Source organism: Leptonychotes weddellii, chromosome X, assembly GCF_054177405.1.
Source record: "Leptonychotes weddellii isolate Sample4059 chromosome X, ASM5417740v2, whole genome shotgun sequence".
NCBI classification, from domain to species: Eukaryota; Metazoa; Chordata; class Mammalia; order Carnivora; family Phocidae; genus Leptonychotes; species Leptonychotes weddellii.
Genome location: NC_138385.1, coordinates 26,587,084 through 26,610,381, shown reverse-complemented (window position 1 = coordinate 26,610,381; position 23,298 = coordinate 26,587,084). Strand labels below are relative to the sequence as shown.

The 23,298-nt window shown below is 40.5% G+C and overlaps 1 protein-coding gene across 2 annotated transcripts in view; it reads left to right on the top strand.

Annotated features, from left to right (window-relative positions):
- The first annotated feature begins 1,095 nt into the window (after positions 1-1,095).
- The window catches only part of WDR44 (WD repeat domain 44), a 77,307-nt gene continuing 55,104 nt past the window's right edge, over positions 1,096-23,298 (top strand). For both annotated transcript variants that reach the window (XM_006736015.3, XM_031030917.2), the window contains exon 1: positions 1,096-1,577. In XM_006736015.3, the coding sequence (XP_006736078.1) occupies positions 1,501-1,577 (77 nt within the window). In that variant the 5' untranslated portion in view covers positions 1,096-1,500. The remainder of the gene's footprint in view (positions 1,578-23,298) is intronic.

Genomic DNA, 23,298 nt, shown 5'->3' with positions numbered 1-23,298 from the left:
GTCAATGTTATCACCCTGGTGGTGAATGATCCGGTAAGAAAGAACATCTTGGTCTTTCAAAAAGTACTTTTGTGGGGCGCCTAGGTGGCTCAGTCCTTAAGCATCTGCCTTCAGCTCAGGTCACGATCCCAGACTCCTGAGATCGAGCCCCACATCGAGCCCCATATCGAGCCCCACATCGGGCTCCTTGCTCAGCGGGAAGCCTGGTTCTCCCTCTCCCACTCCCCCTCCCTGCTTGTGTTCCCTCTCTCGCTGTGTCTCTGTCAAATAAATAAAATCCTAAAAAAAAAAGTACTTTTGTATTTTCATCACTGGACATAGGGCAATCAAGGGTCAGAATTAAGTTACAAGCTCTTAGTTTTGCAACGGTATCTGTTCAATATATATTTACCATGGACTGATCCGCATCTTGGCCAGTCTGTAAGAATTTCTCTCACATTGTGTGGGCAGCAACAAATATTTGTAGAGAAAGAGTAACTGGAGGCCTTATGCTGGCTCCGCTCCGGCAATAAATCCATCATTACTTCATGGAACTGGCACACTGCCCACGTATCTCTCATGGACCCCACCCTCTGGCCGGCAGGAGCGTATTTAGGGATCTCAATTAGAGATCCTGTAGTAAATAGGACGAGTTATTCCCGTAACACTCGAGGAGGTGGACCTGCCTTTGCCCTAGGGTGGGATATGCCGGGCTTGGATAAATTAAGACGACGTAAGTAAATGTAAACCACAATGCCAATGCTTCCCGACAGCATTTCCTCTCAAGGGAAAAAAGCAGACTCAAAACCATCCCTCTGAAGTTGCCTCTCTTTGGAGCAGCAGAACTAGAGGTAAGACAATCAGCCAGACCCCACCCACGTCGGGCTCGCTCGCTCAGATCTAAGGCACCACGCCGCTCCTGCGCAGGTTGTAGGCTCCACCCTCCTCGGCTACTTCCGGCCTTCACCGAACGCCCTCAACGCGCTTGCGTCGTTTTGATAGGCCTCTCGGGTAGGAGAAATCTGGGCGCTGCCGCTCTGGAACCGCCCCCGCCTCCTCGTCGCCCCGCCCACGCTTTAACCGGCCCCTCCCGAAATCTCGCGAGGTTAAGTGCGCGTCGGTATTTTGCGGGCAACTGACTGTTCCAGCTGCTGTAATTGCTGCTGCGGGAGAAATTGGAGCTGCTGTCGTCTGCGCGCCCGCCCTCCCCCACAGAGAGCCGCCGCCTCTTCTCTCGCTCTCCTTGTACACCTATCGCCCGGAGCGGCGGCTGCAACAGTCCCTGGACCCACCGCCGCTTCCTCAGGCTGCCGCTCGGCCGGTCATTCCCACAGCCCGGCAGCTGACGGCGGCCCCCTGCCCCTCACCGGCTCCTCACTCTAGATCGTCTCCCCCGTCCCTCTCCTCGCCTGGGACCCACCTCCCCACGGTCTCGCCGGGGTGGAAGACGACGAGGAGGAGACGAAAGTCACCCTCCCTGCAGGCGGCGCCGGCCCCCTCACCCGCGGGTGTGTCCTATAAATGGCGTCGGAAAGCGACACCGAGGAATTCTTTGATGCCCCTGAAGATGTGCACCTAGGGGGCGGCTACCCTGTAGGGTAAGTAACTGGAGCTCTGGCCCAGAAGCCGGGCGCTCCAGTCCCCCGGCTTCCCCTGTGCCTTCCCCCGGCACCCCTCCCAGGTCCCGCTGTGTCCGCCACCGCTGCTCCTCTGTGTTTCACTCGGGCACTTCAGAGGGAGTCGGGGGAGGGGGAATCGCCCACCTGGGCCAAACCCCCTCCTTTCCCTGGTGAGCGGCCCCTGGGGCTAAGGAGCCCCTTTCTCGTCCTGTCCAGCTTTCTTCGAGGTGGGACAGCTTACGTGCCCGAGAGCTGGCGATTTGTATTTGTAGGGTTCAGTGCTTTATCTTCGAAACATCCGTTTTGGCCCTGTGGACCACAGATTAAAGGAGCAGTAACAGGAGAAATTGCGTTTCCCATTGGTTTTTTCTTTTGCCGCTAACTTACCTATTCGTTTCAGAGGTAGCTGTAACTATGTGCCGTCCTCTTCGTTGCACAGAAAGAAAAGGAGCGGGGGAATGGTTGGGTATTTTACTTAGGAAAGTGCTCTAGCTGATGTACTCTAGATCAACAGTGTTTTATTAAAATAGCACCTTACGGTGAGGCAAAGGAAATCGGAGACAAGGTCCTTACCATTAGGGAGAATGTCATCCTAAAAGGGTAGCCGGACTCAGTTGCACATAACCAACTACAGAGATACAAACAAGTGCTGAGTAATCTGGTGGTTGGAAGGAGAGCCACAGCTTTGTGTTATTTATCTAATTCTGCAAGATGTTTTAGTGATGATTAGTATGAGATTCTGAGTAAGGAAGTGCAGTAGTTGGAATGCTTCGCTTGACTTGGACTTCTACTTACCCACTCCTCCACTTTTCAAAGTTGAAACAGGGTTTGAAGCTATTTTGCCGAACTCTTCTACGGACTTGTGTGGAAGTAGAGGCAGTGAAACATATTTTCATGTTGTAAGAACTTGAGAGTTGGTAAAATTTGTATGCTAATGGAAGTAGACACTAATAGGGTTACAGGAGTTCAACTGCCTACAATTCCCAAACTTACCCCCTGGAAGAAAGACCGTGTTTGATGCAAGAAAATTATCTGTACTTTCTAGGAGTCATTCTAAAGCCTAATATATTTTATATATAAAATATACCAAAAAAGTTATAGCAGCAAAATCAGAAAGAAATGTACATTGGTAGATCGCAGATGTGTTTCCACCAACCTTCCTATCACTATTATGAGATTTTTGGGTGGCAGTGGCCAATCTTGAGGTGGCACTGAGTCTCCTTCAAGTTCAGCAAGTTCATAGCTAGATGTTAGAGGATTGAAAATACTTTTGGATTTCCAAATAGATTGGATTCCCTTGAAATTACATTTTGTTTTTGTGGTTTTCCCCTCAAAGTAGTGAACTGTCGATTTAGGTTAAATGACAGACCTAATCTTTTAGTGCTTCTGAGTGTATACGTGTATGTGGAGTGGGGGAAGGAAATAACAATCTATGTATATAATCGGAATCAGTTTAGAAATATGTGAATATTGTTTCTTTCAATGAATGAAACATTTACTTTTGAAGGACAGTTATATCAGGAGTGTATATTGTCTAGCCAGCCTAGTACCTGGCACAGAGAAAGAACCCAAATGTCTATTCCCTTCTTCCTTTCTTGGAATTAACAAATTTAACTTCACACCATGGTTACTTTGGGAGGAAGTATGCAGAACTTGGAGCTATTTAACTTATTTAAACCCAATGAGTCATTTTGATAGAATTGATAGAATCACTTCTTGGCTCGTGGAATAATAGAGTTTCTCAAGCACTTTGATCCTTTGATAGTAGGTGAAAAGTAAAAACGTCTCTTGGGACCCTGCCTTCTAATTTTAACTCTGACCTCTCCAACCTCTCCAAATACTAATCCTGTTGAACTCTGTGGGTAAAGCTATAGTGTCAGTCTGTGAATTTCATGGCTCCATTCTGTATTAGTGCGGGGGGGGGGGGCGGATTTGGAAGAGAATTAGATTCATCTGGAGAATTGCATCTGAAAAGAACTAGCAGTACTGGGAGGACTGATAAAGGTTGGTATCATTAACATTTCCTATGTTCTTTGTGACTGGTTTTGTCTTTTGCATAAGGTACCGTGAAGAGAAATGCAGTGAGAAATCTTGATTTGTGGAAACAGATGCTATCACTAGATATCTGGTCATCAGAAATATCTTCTGTCCCTTGATATGAATTGGAGTGGCACACCATACAAACTCTAAGAGGTTAACAGACTGCGTTTGCAAACTTTAAGAAATGTTCCTTGCTGTTGGGTGTGCCACAGTACACAGACCATTTTCATCAAATTGTAGTAAACTGATAGGCGGTGAAAGTTATCTCATATGTTTTGTTAATCAGAATCCAAGTACACAATCTGTCTCCTAAAATTGATTTATTTCTTCTGTTCCCCTCCAGTGGTGTCTTCAGCTTTGTTCTGCTCTTTGAAAGTTCAAACTCAGCCCAGTTTTTTTTGTTTTTTTTTTTTAAGATTTTATTTATTTATTTGAGACAGAGAATGAGGTAGAGCATGAGAGGGTCAGAGGGAGAAGCAGACTCCCTGCCGAGCAGGGAGCCCGATGTGGGACTCGATCCTGGGACTCCAGGATCATGACCTGAGCCGAAGGCAGTCGCTTAACCAACTGAGCCACCCAGGCGCCCAAACTCAGCCCAGTTTTTAAATAGAAGGACTTGATTCCAGTACAGCCTACTTTTCCACAGTGGCAGATCTTCTCCAATCGCCCAGCTTTGCAATATTACCACGTTTATTTTTTTTAATTTTTTAAAAGATTTTTTATTATTTATTTGAGAGAGAACAAGAGAGCAAGAGAGCACAAGCAGAGGGAGAGAGAGAAGCAGGCTTCCTGCAGAGCAGGGAGCAAATGTGGGACTCGATCCCAGGACCCTGCAATCATGACCTGAGCTTGAAGGCAGACGCTTCACTGACTGAGCCACCCAGGTGTCCCTTATACCACATTTATAATGCTTTCTTTTGATTGATATATTAGGTCAGATTTCCTTGTTTTCTCCATTTTAACATATGAGGAACCTTTGGCTCAGAGAGGTTAATGAATTGGCCTATGAGACACAGCTTGTAAATGACAGAACTGGGATTTGAAGCCAGTTCTTCAGACTCCAAGTCTAGTATTTTTTTTCCAGTACATCATAGCTGTCCCGCATTGTGTGTATGCATTTGTGTGTAGAGATTCTGGAGTAAAATGCTTTAGGACCAGCTTGCTGAATTGAACTGATGCATCTATTTAAAACTAGCAGCCCGCTTTTCAGTTCTCTTGGCTAGAAATTCCCATTTTTCTCTTTCAGGAATGTTTATTTTGTTTTGTTAGATAGGAATTTTTTTTTTTTTTGGTGGGCAGCAAAGTTTATTGAGCGATACTGAGTGAGAGTACAAAGCTCCCAAGAGGGAGAGGACCCAAGAGGGTTGCCCTGACAGATAGGAATTTAATAAGATCATAGCATGTTACAGCTAGAAGGGGCATCTAGTTAAATTTCTGCATATAAATTATTGTGAAAACCAAAGCCTAAAGAGGGAAAGCGACTTGTCCAAGGTGCCACAGCAAATTAATGGCAATTAGGACTAGAATCCAGGTCAGTTTCACAGTCTACTGTTCTTTTTGCTACTATGCTGTCTTTTGATAAAGCAGGAAAGGGAGGAGGAAGTGTGGTATAGTAGAAAAAAGCCTTGGACTCTGAGTCATTTCATTTCCTCATCTTTAAATTGAGATTACACTCTGAGAACTCTTCCAACTCTAAAGTCTCTCATCGTGTTGAGCTTTAATAGTGCTTTTATTGGTAAGTTTTTGTTCTTGGGAAATCTTGCCATGATATTTTTTTTTAGTTTTTATTTAAAACATTTTTTAAAATATTTATTTGAGAGAGAGCGCTTGCACAAGCAGGGGGAGCGGCAGAAGGAGAGAGAGAGAAGCAGGCTTCCTGCTGAGCAAGGAGACCCGTGGGATCATGACCTGAGCCGAAGGCAGACACTTAACCAACTGAGCCACCCAGGCGCCCTTTTTTTTAGTTTTTAGTTTAACAAATGATGGTATTTGGTACATGATTCAGGACCCATAGATTTTATTTTATTTTAAGGTCCATAGATTTTATTTTATTTTTAAAAAATTTTTAAAGATTTTATTTGAGAGAGTGAGTGCGTACATGCATGCACAAGAGGGGGGAGGGGCAGAGGGGGAGAAAGAGAAGCAGATTCCCTGCTGAGCAGGGATTTCGATGCAGGGACCCAATCCCAGGACCCTGAGATAGAGACCTGAGCCAAAGTCAGATGCTTAACCACCCAGGTACCCATAGACCCACAGATTTTAAATTAAATGTTTACTGGGTAAAATATATATGAGATGAATGCTCTTGCTAGTTTGTGTGGATTATACATACACATATTAAAGGTTGGCAGTGAGAACATGTTATAAAAATAAATGTGACATTTTGAGCATTCTTTATTTTTTTAGTGGCAGCCAAAATATTTTTGAGGCCTTGAAAGGATGGATAGAATGGTGACATTTTTAGGAAAGGATCAGAGATCATTCAGCCCAGCCCTCCCATTTAACTGAAAGAGAAACCTAGGCTCAGAGGAGGGAAGTCAACACGTTGCTGATTAGTGGCAGACTTGAAACTAGAACCCAAGTCTCCTGATTCCTCATTTATACCATGCTGCCTTTTCTCTGGAAGGAGAGAAAGTATTGCTAGCTATCCCTGCTCTAGGTTACTGACACTTACCCTTTTGGTGGGGATCTTCCCCCCCCCTTCTGTTAGTGGGGATCTTAAGATGGTCTTCTATCTACTGTGATTCTATTTGTTGCTGTCAGAGGACATGGACAGTTCTGTCTAGGATTCTAACTTTTGCCCACTAATTTTCTCCAATGAGGATGAAAACTGGTGGCAGAATAGTTGATCTAAGAATAGTGATTGTTACTTAGTTCAGTTTCAGTAGTCTAGTTAGTATGAACCCCAGTCTGTCAATTTTTTTTTTAAGTAGGCTCCATGCCCAACATGGGGCTTGAACTCATGACCCTGAGATCAAGAGTTGCATGCTCCACTGACTGAGACAGCCAGCTGCCCCAATAGTCTATCATTTTAGATTGTAGTAATGGTGAAATCTTGATTTTTAAGTCATGAGAACTGAGATCAAACTGTCCTGAAGAATTGTTCAGTCTGAAAACAAAAAGTTGCATAGCCACCTTTGTTGAAAACATAGCTTCTCACTTTACTTAGGCATTATTATTATTTTTTAAAGATTTTATTTATTTATTTGACAGAGCAAGAGAGCACAAGCAGGGGGAACAGTAGAGAGAGAGGGAGAAGCAGGCTCCCTGATGAACAAGGAGCCCGATGTGGGGCTCGATCCCAGGACCCTGGGATGACCTGAGCGGAAGGCAGTCGCTTAACCAGCTGAGCTACCCAGGTGCCCCTTTACGTAGGCATTAGAAACATTTCCCTCTGAAGTGAAAATTGATACAAGTTTCAATAAAAAAAGTTTTTGCCATATGGGTTACTTTAGAAAAAATTCCTTAAAATGGCTGTTCATGGGTTGGCATTTAATCAGATTATATTTATAAATCCTGGATTATTGTTGATTGCTTTGGCTTTGTGGATTGATAGAAATGTATTTGTAAAAGCTGTTTATCACACCCACGTAACATGTTGAGTTGGGGGGAAACCTACATATAAGGTAAATTCAGGCTCTAAATTTAGTGTCCTCCAACTGTCAATTGGTGATTCATGGAGGTAGGGCAGTCCGTTTTAGTATGGCAATTTGGGGGCAAACAAAACTTAAGAGTTATAGGTACTTTATGATGTCCTCCTGATAACTAACTTGAATTGATAAATAACCTACATTTCTTTTTTTCTACCCAGAGCTAAACTAATTTCTACAAACTTTCACAAGGTCTGTTCTCTTTTAGCTGTGGGATATTATTCAGCTAAACAGCTAAACCTTTAATTGGGTGCTTTCTTTACTCTTCAAGCAGAACCCCATTCTCTTATTTCAAACCGAGTGCTCTTTGTGTTAGTTTGTCATCTCATGATTCAAAATTGAGGAAAAAGCACATGAAACATAATGTGGGCCTCATACCTGATGGCAACCCCAGTGTTTTTCCCCAGTCAGTATACAAATTTATCTTGGTTACCATAGCAACCAGCCTATCAGTTATTCTTCTAGCTCCTTTGCCTTGTCTCAGATACTAGGATTACCATATAATCAGGTTTTGCTAAAGCTCTTCAGGTTTTAGCATTTTATTACCAGCTGCAGCTGTCGGGCGGTTTACAGTTTGGCATTCCATCAGGGTCAATTGGTTTTAAGTCCGCAAAACCTTTTTGTCTCCAAACATTTTAAGCATACAGAATTTAACAAGAATGCCTTTAGGCCACAGTTCCTCACACTAATGTTCCCAGTTCCATTGTTAGTCATTGTCTTGAGGACTGAATACATGGCATCACTGACATCCAATGGCTGTCCTTTTGTAATATCAGCCAGAATAAATTTCAAGATCAAGAGTGACCATTTAAGAAATAATATTTGCAAATGTGATTTTAGACTCAGTATCATCAGAAACTAGCTAAAGTGACTTAAAAGCACCTTGATTCATCAGCAGCTACCAAATAAGTAATCTGGCTTCTAACAAAAATGATTTCTGTAGGTTATAGAAAGAATGGCCTGTAGATTAATTCATTTTAATTTGAGAAAATTGTTTAGAAATTTAATAGGAAAGGTTATCTTTCTTTTGCAGCCTTCGAATAAATAGGAAAGGAAAGGTAAAGACTGAATAGTGTGGGTCATTATTATAAGCCTTTCTATTTACTTAAGTGCATTCTTTATCTCTTAAAAACCTCAGAATTCATATAAATAAAATAGTTTTGAATTATAAATGTTTACTTGTCTTGCTAAAAATAAGGATATTGAAGGGGCATCTGGTGACTCTTGATCTCGGGGTCATGAGTTCGAGCCCCATGTTGGATAGAGTTAAAAAAAGATTGAGGAAATATTTAGGATTGATAAACTGTTTGTTTATGTATTAGTGTTTGTGTTACTGTTTGTCTTTGGTGCTCATGCTTGTTAATACTGTATGGTGTAGTAGTGACTTCTAAATACGCACGATTAATCTCTTGGGTTAACTCAATTGGACATGATTAATCTGGTAATGATTTAGCCAATATTGGTATCTGTTTCCATAGATAAGTAATGTCTTTTTAAAAATCAAAGTAGAATTTCAGTCTTAAGATTTTTTTTTTACTTTTCAAAACATGTTTGTCTTGTTGAACTAGAAAATTATGTAGTAAGATAAGTTTGTGAAATGATTAAATCTTCCTGGTTTGAATTTTTGTTGAAATCATGATTTGAATGGCTTCATTTTAAGACTAGTATATCCTAATCAAAAGTGTGGTTAAAGTCTGATAATGCTCTAGGGAGAACTTTATTTTAGTTGCACAAATAGATTTAGGGGCAGTAAAAGTTTTACTTTGTCCACAGGGCCCTAATCCTGAACATTTTTATATAGAAAGCGGGGGGGGGAGATAAATAGTTTTGTTTTTAAAAGCGTGAAGCATAATATTTCTGGAAACTTCTGACAGAAACCCTTAACAATATTTTCCAGTAGGCAGCCTGTACAGAGCAAGCCATACTTGTGTAAAACCTACTTGAGCACTACTAATTGTCATAGACTGTTCCATTACAAACTCACTGAATGTGGGCATTCTTAGGAACCAGAGGTCAGACTTTCTAGAGAACCAATAAATAGAATGCAGAGCTGTATTCAAACCCACTTTCTCAGAAGCAAGCATCCTGATTACTAAGTAGGCTCAAGAGAAGAGGTGGGAGTGTTTTTTTCTGGCATTGCTCTCGAACTGGAAAAACGAGCCATGGATGAACTTAATATCCATAGTTCTCTTTCAAATTTGTTCCTGAAAGTCTGTTTAAATTGGGAGACTGAGGGAGTCCTCTTTCTGGTTATTAGCAGTACTATTAATAATTTGTGTTTTTTAAACAAAAAATCTTTGAAAATGTGCTCATTTACTCATGTCAAACTGAAATGGCAGGTTGTTTGAACATTTCTCCAGCCCCTTTTCCACCCCATTTACGCCCATCTTTGTCCTTTGCTTACCCGATGTCATTAGTACAGAGATTCACTAGCCTATAATAACTTATTGTCCCTTAGGACTGAGAAGGGACCCTGATGGCTGAAATACAATGGGTGGGTCTTTGGGAAGAGTTAGGGAAAGATTGGTTAAATAGGGTATAGTGAATGTGTTGGTAAGTGGGATTGGTTAGCATCACAGGTGGGGGTAGGTTTATTGGGTTAGTGGAAGATAGGTGAGCAGAAAGAATGAATAGGTAGCTCGATAAAACTAGTACATTTGTGAGTGAAAGTGAGCAGGTGTGTCAATATTTTGCAATTGGTATTTTATCTTTATTGGGTTGGCTTTAGAGATTAGGGCTGATGACTGAGATCAGTCTTTTCCTTTAGGTGAACTTTACTATCCCTATTTTGTTTCAGGTCATAGCTCTTGGCTGTTGACTTTTAACCTTTGCCTTATTTCCCAGCACAGAGAGATGTCTACAGCTGCTATGTAGTAGCAACGAAAGGTTTAGATGATGATAGGGATGGTGAGTAGGCATGCTCTGTGGTGTCCCACTTCTCTTCACATTTTCTTCTACTTTTGGACTTCCTAGTTCTCTCAAATCTGCACCCCCACCCCAGTTCCTATAAGAGCAAAGAGGGAGGAAATGGAGGGGGCTGAGGCAAGGACAGTGGTTTGGATCTATGGAACCTTTGTAACTTGAGGACATCTTGTACTCAGCAAATATTAAGTGTTAACAGTGAAGCCTTGGGATGCATTGCCAGTTATCCTGTAGTCATATCAATTTCTTGTTATCAACTTTTTCTTCCAGGGATGAATGGGTTCATAATAAGAAAGAAATACTATAGTCCTACATGTTGTTACATATAAAGGATGGTAATGACATACCATCAGCCAATGTTGGGCATTAGTTTTCAAGGTACTTTTTTAGTCACATTATCTCTTCTAATTATCCTGCAGCTCTGTGAGACAAGACAATTTTTGTGAGATAGGACAATTATTATCCTAATTTTGCAAATAAAACTCAGCTCAGGGTAGATAAAGTCCAGCCAGCAGAAGTGGAACTTCACTACTTTGTGGTAATTAGGTGATGGCTTTGAATGAAGATATAAAACATTAGGTCTCAGGGCACCTGGGTGGCTCAGTTGGTTAAGCGTCTGCCTTCTGCTCAGGTCGTGATCCCAGGGTCCTGGGATCGAGTGTTGCATCCGGCTCCCTGGGAGCCTGCTTCTGCTTCTGCCTCTGCCTGTCTCTGTCTCTCATGAATAAATAAATAAAATCTTTAAAAAAATAAAACATTAGGTCTCTCCCTACTTTCCTTTTCTAAACTATAAACATTTGTGATGTTATATTTTAAATGTGAATTATTAGAATGATGAGATTTACTCTCCTGCCATTTGCGTATGTATAATTTGTTTAAAACAATAAAAAGCAGTATATTTTTAAAAGATTTTATTTATTTATTTTGACAGAGAAAGAGAGAGACAGCGCAAGTGCACATGCACACACAAGCAGGGGGAGTGGCAGGCAGGGGCAGAGGGAGAGGGAGAAGCAGGCTCCCCGCTGAGGGAGTCCGATGTGGCAAGACCTGAGCCAAAGGCAGCCGCTTAACCAACTGAGCCACCCAGGTGCCCCTAAACAGTATTTTTAATGTCTTTTTAAGCTTTGATGGAATTGATTATGGTACAGTAGCTAGGTCAGAAAATGACCTTGCCTACTGTAAGAGCTGGAATCCCAGATACTGCTAACTACATTTCTTAGGGTATGTTCTTTGTTCCTAAGCGAAAACCGCTCAAGATGTAAGCCACTGCTGATTGGGCTTCTGTACCACATTAAAAAGTCTTGATCCTAGATTTTTTTTCCTTTATTTGTTTTGTAGATTGTTGTCAGTTGTTCACTTAGGCCACAGTTTTGTGGGGGTTTTTTTCTGTTTTGTTTTTGTTTTAGTATAACTGATTCATATTTTTGGCTACAAGCCACTAATTGGAAACACAATGCTTCTGTTTTTTTTTTCCCTTCAAAGGTGTTTTCTAGCAGTCACAACGAATGCATGTGGTAGTTACTAATATTTTCCACCTAATCAAACCTCTGTGGGCTGTCAAATTAATGGGAAAAATGCATTCCTCGTAGCTAAGTAATTAGAAAAATAACATTATCAGTAATTACTATTTAAGATCTAAATAAGATTGAATAACCTTTTTTATAATAAATAATACACTTGCCACTCAGAATGTTTTATGTGGGTAAGCATTCTAGGTAATTTGAGATTTTTCTAAAGTATTATCAAGTCTTTAACACATGTTTCATTAAAGAATGCAGAAGTAGAAATTCAAATACATAAAGCACCGTAATCAAATTTATAAAATAAAATGCTTAATATTAAATGTACTGAAATATACTCATTTTTCTATTATTCATGATATGGAAGGAGAACATGAATAATTAAAAGCTATCAGTTACACCAAAACCTTAGTTCAGTCATTAGTTTACAACCTCCTTTCCCATCAAGCCTTTTGTCACAGATAGCAGTAAATTAAAAAAAAAACTTAAAAACAAAATAAATGGTTTGGTTTGATTTTTGTTCTTCTGCCCATCTTTGGTAATGAGCAGTAAACTCAGAAAAGTAAAGAATCTCAAAGTCTGAATAATCAGTTCACTGATCATAGAATTGATTTATGTAAAAATTTTTAGAGGTGCCTGGGTGGCACAGTCGTTGAGCATCTGCCTTCCGCTCAGTTCATGATCCCAGAGTCCTGGGATCAGCCCACATCCGGCTCCCTGCTCAGTAGGAGGCCTGTTTCTCCCTCTCCTCCTCCCCCTGCTTGTGTTCCCTCTCTTGCTGTCTCTCTCTCTGTGTCAAATGAATGAATAAAATCTTCAAAAATAATAAAATTTTTTTAAGGGGGGGTTGTGACAGATTCTTTAAAGCTCTAATTTTTATATAGGATGACCTTAGAAGTTATTGGCATTTACTTTTTTTTTCTTTTTTAAAGATTTTATTTATTTGACCAGAGAGAGAGACAGCTAGAGAGGGAACACAAGCAGGGGGAGTGGGAGAGGGAGAAGCAGGCTCCTGGCTGAGCAGGGAGCCCGATGTGGGACTCGATCCCAGGACCCTGCGATCATGACCTGAGCGGAAGGCAGACGCTTAACGACTGAGCCACCCAGGCGCCGCCCCCCTCCTTTTTTTTAAAGTAAGCTCTCTGCCCAACACGGGACTCGAACTCAGAACCCAGGATCAAGCGTCGCATGCTCCACCGATGGAGCCAGAGAGGCGCCCCTGGCATTTACTTTTTAAGATTAGTACACCATTGGATGTTTTAGATAACTTGCAAAATCATATTAGCACATTAACTTGCTAAAGCTTCTAATATGGCCTGTAGACCAACCTCTTGTTTGTTTACTTTTTAAAAAGTAAGTTACAAAGTGATTTAGCATGATTGCATTAGTATTGACTAGGGAAGTCATAAATTTAGTTACCTGTTTATGATTTTACTAAAAATTACTTTAAATCATTAAGAGATGTGACTTTTATCTAACCCACTTTGACAAATTGGGGCATTGTGAGATAGATGCCCTCTCCTGGAGTTACTGTTTTAATGTGGGTATTTATTGAAAGTCTGTAAATATGCAAAAGAGAATGTTTTTAGTTTAGAATTCTTGAGTAGGCCCAGGGAACGGATATATTTTTCTGTTATTTTTGTCAGTAAATAGATTATCAAGATGTTCTCTCAGGAATATGGCATAAAACTACATGAATTATGTAAATGAGTTTTAAAAAATCCTGTTATCATTTTAGACAAAATACACATCCTTGCTTAAGGATTTACTTTGTTTGTAATTACTTTATATGTGACTAGAATTATATTTCTTTATGCAGTTTTCTTTGATTTTATTGCAGATTATTTGTAAATATTGCCACAAAACCTACTTTCAAAAAACAGAGCTATTGTGCCAAATTTTCTTCATCTATTCCCATTAATATCATGGATAAAATAGTTATTAGGTATTTTAGATATATTCTACTTCTTGGCTTTCATAGTATTTAAAACTTAAAATGGCCTTTCAAAGAGTAATCGAAGTAGTAATTCACATCTTGAGGATTCAGTTAATTCCCTATTTGATAATTATAACTATATTCTTGGCTTTTTGTTAATCTTGTTAATAAATCAGCGTTGCCATGTATCTAGGGAAATATGAATGAGTCCTATTTTCAACTGCTTAGTTAAAACATGACATTATGGGTTATACTAGGAAAATAAGACTCATTTGTGATTGCCTAACACTTTTTTTTCCTGCTATTCCTAGACTTTTCAGGTTTAGTTGGGATTGTCACTTTTGGTACCAGCCAACTTAAAATAGAGTTGTGAGAATGGGTGTGGTGCTGTCACAGATGATTTGATCGATTTATTTTTACAAATGATTTGATTTTGAAAGGCCAGCAAATGATTTTCTCTTAGATCTCATTTCTTTAATTTGAGTACTGTTATTAGTTGAAGGTGTTATTTGACTTACCACTTTCTTTTTTTTTTTTTTTTAAGATTTTATTTATTTATTTGACAGAGAGAGATAGCGAGAGGGAACACAAGCAGGGGGAGTGAGAGAGAGGGAGAAGCAGGCTTCCCACTGAGCAGAGAGCCTGATGCGGGACTCGATCCCAGGACCCTGGGATCATGATCTGAGCCAAAGGCAGATGCTTAACGACTGAGCCACCCAGGCGCCCCTGACTTACCACTTTCTATGGGTGATTTTATTGCTTCATATATGACTAGTAAAACTTACCATAAGAATGTACCTGGGGCACCTGGGTGGCTCAGTAGGTTGGATGCCTGACTCTTGATTTTGGCTTGGGTCATGATCTCAGGTAGTAGGCTTGGGCCCCGCATCAGGCTCCACACTCAACGTGGAATCAGCTTGTTCCTCTCTCTCTGCTCCTCCCTGAGCGTGCTTGCGTGCGTGCTCTCTCTTTCAAATAAATAAATAAAATATTAAAAGAATGTAATAAAATCAGTATATACACTTCAATTCTAATGAATTGCATATCAAATTTTAAAAACAATACACTTAGAGCAAGATTTATTTATTTTTAATTTTTTAAAAATATTTTATTTATTTTTGAGAGAGAGCACAAGCGGTAGAGAGGGGCAGAGGGAGAAGCAGACACCCCGTTAAGCAGGGAGCCTGTTGTGGGACTCCATCCCAGGATCCTGGGATCATGACCTGAGCCGAAGACAGATGCTTAACCAACTGAGCCACCCAGGCGCCACCCCCCCCCGCCCTTTTTTTTTAAGATTTTATTTATAGAGCAAGATTTAAAAGATAAAACAGTATCTTATCTAAATTTGAACTACTTTCAATTTTTGTTCAACCCTGGGGTTTTTTTGTTTTTGTTTTTGGCTTTGTGTTTGATGTTATTTTCCTGCCTGACCTAAGTGGGGAGAAAATCTTCATGTCAGGGTTTTCTGATCACCAGAATCCCTCTGATTCCTAATTTAGACCTAGCCATTTGCGTGTTGGTCTTAGTTTACCATCAGATCTTCCTGTTTCAGCTTACTGGGCTTTAGAAATAAAAACTCTTTAATTACCTGCTTACTTTAATGACTTGGCATTATCCCCATAGACAAGATATCCCTTATCTATGCTCATATCCTATTCACCTCAAGGACCTTAGAATTAGAATCCCAGCACCTTCTTTTGTACAGGCAAGCTGTTTTTTGTTCTGCTTGATTCAGTTCCCTGACAAACTGCTTAAGCTCATTTTACTTTTATATTTTCCTGATGGCAAAGGCCAGAAGAAGAGGAGGATAAAAACAAAATCAGGGGTGCCTGGGTGGCTCAGTTGGTTAAGCGACTGCCTTCGGCTCAGGTCATGATCCTGGAGTCCGGGATCGAGTCCCGCATCGGGCTCCCTGCTCGGCAGGGAGTCTGCTTCTCCCTCTGACCCTCCTCCCTCTCATGCTCTCTGTCTCTCATTCTCTCTCTCGCAAATAAAAAATTAAAAAACAAAACAAAACAAAAACCAAAATCAAGCTATAGGTAATTCTCTGTTAAGCCCTTGGTAGTCACCTTCCTATAAGAAAAATGTTTTCCCAGCTTTATTCCAGCTGACTCACTCTATACTCCTCCTTCCATGTCATTGCTCCTTCTTACCTCTTTAGGAGTCTGTCAGGAATTTTGCAACCTGACAAGAGGCTTCTTCAGAGCCAACCACCTTTTTTTTTTTTTCTCAGAGCCTAGAAAAAGGTACGTCCTCTTACTGACAGAAAAAGAAGACTTTGTTTGTCCATTTTTCATGTTGCCAAATTGTTTTGGTATATTCTTTTCATCCAGTATAGTATAAAGTCTGGAAATGTGAATGTTAAGTGTGAGATTGCTCTTAATATTTTTTTGTGTGTATTTTAGGAGGGGGGTCTTTGAGTTCCTAGTTGTTTAGTTGACTATGAAGCAGGTGGCAAATATAAGTTTAGTTTGCACTCTCTTTCCTCCCTATTCTCAGAAGGCTTACAGATTGTGTTTGTTTGCTTTTCAGATAACTCTCAGGTAAAAGGTAAAGAAACACCAAGCCCAAAAGGCAGAAGGATCTGTCTTTAGCTAAAGGGTGAGAAACTAGAGGTAGGGTGGTTTAAGGGATCTGGCTCTTTGAAACCACAGAAATGCAGTGTTCTTTTCAAAAGCAGACTTAAGCGCTTCCACCATGATTTTAAGGCCTGATTACCCTAAAGCCATAGCACATGAGTGATGAAGATTTAACTTTAAAATTGGAAAAGGTGGGGCGCCTGGGTGGCTCAGTGGTTAAGCGTCTGCCTTCGGCTGAGGTCGTGATCCTGGGATCCTGGGATCAAGCCCCGCATCGGGCTCCCTGCTTGGCGCGGGGCCTGCTTCTCCCTCTCCCACTCCCCCTGCTTGTGTTCTCTCTCTCACTCTTTCTCTGTCAAAAAATAAAATCTAAATAAATAAATAAATAAAATCTTTAAAAAAACAATTGGAAAAGGTGATCCAGTGATTGCCTGGAGAGAAACCACTTGCTGAAGCTCTGAAAAACCAAGACTCCTACCTATAGTCAGACATGTCAATACCTGATTTCAAAACGTGGGTTTTGCAGTAAGCCCGGCAAAACAGTGCATGCAACTAGCTTCTATTTGGGAAATTTAATCTATAAAGGTTCTTAATACACACTTGTATTGATTGCCATTCAAATCTAGGAGCTATTAGTGCTTCTGGTTGTGGAAGGATTTTGAGATTATGTAATGACAGACTTGGGAAGCAAATCCTTCATATTGCAGAAGACTCATTAGTTTTTTGGTTGACAAATAATGTATCTGAAATATTTCTAGTATCCTTTTTATAAAATGAAGAGTGTCCTGAAAAGGTTTTATATATATAGTAATTGAATCCCTTTTTATTTATTTATTTATTTGGCACACGAGCAGGAATGGGGGAGGGGCAGAGGGAAAGGGAGAGAGAATCTTTTTTAAAGATTTTATTTATTTATTTGAGAGAGAGAGTGGAGAGAGTGAAAGAGAGAGGGAACACAAGCAGGGGGAAGGGCAGAGGGAGAAGCAAGCTCCGCACCGAGCCGGGAGCCCAACGTGGGGTTCAATCCCAGGACTCCAGGATCATGACCCAAGCTGAGGGCAGATGCCTAACCGACTGAGCCACCCAGGCACCCCGAGAGAAAGAATCTTAAGCAGGCTCCATGCCCAGCACAGAGCCCAAGCAGGGCTTGATCTCACAACCCTGAGATCATGACCTGAGCCAAAATCAAGAATCGGATGCTTAACCAACTGAGCCACTCAGGCACCCCTTATTTATTTTTAAAGGTTTTAGTTTTTTAAAGTAATCTCTGTACCCAGTGTGGGGCTCAAACTCACAACCCCAAGATCAAGAGTCACATGTTCCACCTACTTAGCCATCTAGGTGCCACTTGAATCCCTTTTTAATGACAACATAATTTTTTTTAAAGATTTTATTTATTTATTTGACAGAGAGAGACACAGCGAGAGAGGGAACACAAGCAGGGGGAGTGGGTAAGGGAGAAGCAGGCTTCCTGTGGAGCAGGGAGCCCGATGCGGGGCTTGATCCCAGGACCCTGGGATCATGACCTGAGCTGAAGGCAGATGCTTAATGACTGAGCCACCCAGGTGCCCCATAATGACAACATAATTTTAATTGATATTGATCTAGAAAGTTGGCTATTGATGTTTATTTGACCTATATAGGTTAACCTCATTTTGAACATGTTGACTGAGGACAGCTTCAAAATGATAAAAATAGCTTTAAATAACGGTTATAAGTCAATTTACGTATCTAGAGATTTTGTCAATTTGTTACAGTAGCCATCTTGTTTTTGTTTTTTTTTTTGTGAGGGGACAATCTAAGCCAAAATAATTAAGTGATTAATATACCTTCCTACTCTTCACTGAGCGCTTTTGAAAAATGTACTTAACTGCGTATGTACAGTAGTATTTGCATTTGGGCATGCACAAAATGCACTGTCTGGGAAAGCTTTGACTGAATTCACAGATGCGCAAATTTTTTTTTTCTGGTCAGTGAACATTATTGAATACTTAGATGAATATTTATGCAATGATATTGGCCATTCAATTCCTCCCACTTTTTCCCTTTATCACACACTAACAGATCATAGGATTAATTGTCCACTTAATTAACTTGGCTGTGGGGTAGAGTTGCCAGATAAAATACAGGACTGCCAGTGAAATTCCAATTTTAGATAAACATACTGAAAATGTATTTGTTGTTTATCTGAAATTGGAATTTAACTGGACAGCCTATATTTGTAGTTGCTAAGTCTGGCAGCCCTAGGTGGGGGAGAACTGGTGGTTATGGGCACAGCTGTGAGATTTAAATACAACTAGAGTGTGCAATGATAAAGGTAGCCTTTACTCTGACAGGAATATTAAAATTTTTATTTTAGTGCAATGTTTATTTTAGAGTCCAACACTTTTTTCTTTGTGCATCAGTGAAAAAGCTCAGAAACTTAACAATGTATTGTTTAGGGATACCTTGCATTTTTTTTTTTTTAAAGATTTTATTTAGGGATCACAAGTAGGCAGGGCAGCAGGCAGAGGGAGAGGGAGAAGCAGGCTTCCCACTGAGCAGGGAGCCCCATGCGGGGCTCGATCCCAGGACCCTGGGATCATGACCTGAGCCGAAGGCAGACACTTCACTGACTGAGCCACTCAGATGCCCCGATACCTTACATTTTTAAATAATAAAGTAAGGGAACAATAAATCAAATCTGGGCTAGTGGTTTCCTCTAAGGGGAAGGCAGCAGATGGAATAGAGCAACACAGTAGCCGTACTGGTCTTGATGCTATTCTCATTCTCAGGTGACATGGTGAATCACTGTTCATTTTATTTGTTGTGCTTCATAATTACATGCATATGCTACATATACTTTTTTGTACATATCAAATATAAAGTAACAGTTTGGAAATTAAAATATGTTCAATGAGAAAATTAGACTATATGCAAAGTTTCACTTCCTGTACTTTCCAAAATAAATCCCAAATCCAAAAAGTAAAGAGGCATTCATTTCTTCCTTATCTTCTCCGGGTTAGCATCCTTAGTTCTATGTATCATTCTACTTGGTTTCTAGAACATTCACTAAATTGGTTTCTCTTTTTCAGATATGTTCTGTTTCATCAGTGCTTCTCTTAAAATGTGGTATCCCAGTGGTACACAATATTCTTATTTATATTTTTTACAGAGGGAGAGAGAGAGGGGGTGGGGGGGGCAGAGGGAGAGGGAGAGAGAATCTCAAGCAGACTCCCCACTTAGTGCAGAGCCTGACGCCGGGCTCCATCTCATGACCCTAAGATTGTGACCTGAGCTGAAATCAAGAGTCGGACACTTAACTGACTGAGCCACCCAGGCATCCCTGGTACACAGTTATCAGTGTGAAGTAGATCAGAATTTACCACTCCCTTTGCCCTGGGCATAATAGTTCTGTTAACTCAGCCTAAGATTACACTAACTTTTTCGACAGCCATATCACAGCCTTTACTGAGTCTAAGCAATCAACAAAAATAAATATTTTTACCTGGTTTGTTGTTAAGTCATGTCTCCCCAATCATGTACTTTACCATTATCCCTACTACATTGCATTCTGTTAAGATTTGGCTTATTGTTCTAACGTGTTAAAATATTTTTGGGTCTTGTCAGCTAGTATATTCCCTATCCCTCCCACTTTCTGTTGTCTGCAAATTTGGTAGATATGCCATCAGTGTCCATATTCAAGACGTTAATACGAATAAGTAGAATAGGGGCGCCTGGCTGGTTCAGTCGGTAGAGCATGAGACCCTTGATCTCGGGGTTGTAAGTTCAAGCCACACGTTGGGTGTAAAGATTATTTAAAAAAAAAATCTTTAAAAAAAAAGGAAGGATAGAGCGCAGGAGAAATTATTTAATAGTTCCTTATGGTTTTTCATTGATCCATTAATCAGCATACTTTGAGTAATGTTCAACCAGTTACAAACCTACCTAAGTATATTCTAGCCTACATCTCTTTGTTGTCTACAAGGATATCATGGCTTGTTCAGTTGGTCAAGCATGTGACTTTTGATCTCAGGGTTGTGGGTTTGAGCCCCACATTGGGTATAGAGATTACTTAAAAATAAAATCTTTTTTTTAAAAAAGGATATTGTGTGAGTATTACAAAATTTAGTGCTCAAATCCAGATTTTTTGCATGTGTACAGTATTCCCTTTATATTCCAGGCCAGTAACCCTATCAGAAAAGGAAATTAGGTTAATCTCATATGATAGGCTTTCTGTGAATGCTTACTGACTATTAATGATTATCTTTTACCCACACCTAGGGCCCTTAAACCATTTAACAGTGTGCTTAAGAATTTTGCTGAGGATTGAATCTGCTTATAGTTTTTAACATTTACCTGCTTTCCAGTGTTGACTATCGAGTGTTTTCTCATTTTATTCTTCCAGACTCTGATTCTTTAAAGGTTTTAGATAAGGGAGTAAGCTGTATAAATTCTCAGGGTATGCTGGGGTATAATTTGTCTTGGACAAGAGAACTGAACTCATTTAGATTATCTAGGTACTTTTACCTCCTTGAATGCTTTGGGATTCAGTTTCCTCATTCTACAATTTGTTTTTCCTTTTCTAGTTTGACCATCAGTAATCTTAATTGGGGAAAAAAAAAGAATCGAGGCAGCCTTTTTTTTTTTAAAGATTTATTTATTTATTTGACAGAGAGAGACACAGTGAGAGAGGGAACACAAGCAGGGGGAGTGGAAGAGGGAGAAGCAGGCTTCCTGCAGAGCAGGGAGCCCGATGTGGGGCTCCATCCCAGAACCCTGGGATCATGATCTGAGCCGAAGGCAGACGCTTAACGACTCAGCCACCCAGGCGCCCCTCGAGGCAGCCTTTTACATTATACTATTTGTCTATACATATAAGCAGACCTGTACCTTTTGTTGTTCTTGTGAATATAAATTAAAGAAAATCTGTGTCTGATTTTTTTTTAAATCCTAGCACATTCTGAGCACTAGTCTTTGTGATATTGTTCTTATAGGTTTTTGCAGTTTTCTTTGGATATGTGCCCATTCCATCCCTCCAATTTCTAAAATTTTTTTTTTAATTTTTTTTTTTAAAGATTTTATTTATTTATTTGAGAGAGAGAATGAGATAGAGAGCATGAGAGGGGGGAGGGTCAGAGGGAGAAGCAGACTCCCTGCTGAGCAGGGAGCCCCATGCGGACTCGATCCTGGGACTCCAGGATCATGACCTGAGCCGAAGGCAGTCGCTTAACCAACTGAGCCACCCAGGCGCCCTTAAAATTTTTTTTTAAGATTTTTTATTTATTTATTTGACAGAGACATAGCGAGAAGGGGAACACAGGCAAGGGGACTGGTAGAGGGAGAAGCAGGCTTTCGAGCAAGGAGCCCGATGCGGGGCTCGATCCCAGGACTCTGGGATCATGACCTGAGTGAGCCGAGGCAGACGCTTAATGACTGAGCCACCCAGGCGCCCCCATCCCTCCAATTTCTTCTGCATGTTTTCCTTTAAAATATTTTTTATGATATGGCATTGTGGAGTTGCAATCACCAAAATTCAGGCCATGAGAATTTCTACAGGATGAACAACCTAGTTTCTTTTGTTGTTGTTTGGTTGGTTTTTTAAGACAATTTTGTTTTTTTTGAGCAGTTATAGGTTTGCAGCAAAATTGAGAGGAAGGTACAGAGATTCCCCATTTACCTCCTCCCACTCACACATGCATATCCTCCCACATTATTAGCATCCCTCACCAGAGTGGTACACTTGTTACAATTGATGAGTCTACACTGACACATCATTATCACCCAAAGTCCATAGTTTACCTGAGGGTTCACTCTTGGTGTTGGACATTCTATGGGTTTGGACAAATGAATGACATGTACCCCTCATTATAGTATCATAAAGAGTAGTTTCACTGCCCTAAAAATCCTCTTCAGGATGAATAACCTATTTCTTCAATACACGAATTGCAAGAAATAAGAGATTGGAGGGGAACCTACTGATTGAGAGAGACATATCAACTGATTATAACACATGGACCTTATCTGGATATTAATTGAAAGGAACCAGCTGTAAAAAGTAATTGAGACAATCTGGGCGATATGAATTTGTGACTGTGTATAATAGGGTATTGTTAAATTTGATAATAGTATTGTGGTTATGTTTTATATATATATATATATTTTAGATTTTTTATTTATTCATTTGAGACAGAGACAGAGCACAAGCAGGGGGAGAGGCAGAGGGAAAGGGAGAAGCAGACTCCCCGCTGAGCTGGGAACCTGATATGGGGCTCCACATGGGGCTCGATCCCAGCACCTGGAGATCATGACCTGAGCTGAAGGCAGATGCTCAACCATCTGAACCACCCAGGCACCCTGGTTATATTTTAAATAGAAGTCTTTTTTAGATACGTAACATATTTATGGGTAAAAATAAAACAATTGCTGGGATTTGCTTCAAAATAATCTGGCAGGGGTGTGGGGGAGGAGTATTGATATCATTATTGAACATGGTCAATATGTTGTACATGTGGGTTCATGATATTCTCCCAGTTTTGTATACATTTGAAATGGCCACAATTAAAAGTTGGAAAAACTCCCCCAAAATGTATTTTTATGGTCACATTCATTGTTACTAGCAGATTCAGGACTAAAACTCATATCTCCTGATTCCAGTTTATGTTATTTTACTATGTAGCTAAACTTCTAGCCCTTCTACTTCCAAATTGATGTCATGGTGCCCTTTCAGTCTCTGGGCCCCCCAGGTCTTCCCTGGGCAATTTGTGGTGATCCTTTGGATTATCAAGGCTTTAATAAGTGGCCAGTTTTACTTGATTGGCTACATACCCATGTGAAACCATGAAGCGTTTTTAGAATTATTAGGGTAAGTTCACAGGCTGCATGGGTTGTTAGAATCGGCCAAGAGACTCGTGTCCTAGTCCTAACCGGGCCTTTGATCTTAGCTTAAGCTCTGGGAGGGTCGGGATCATGTTGGCTTTGTTCACTGTTTTACACCCAGTGCTTAGCACTGTGCTCGTATATGGTAAGCAGTATGTAAATGTTAAATAAATGGATTAATGTCACCTTCTTTAG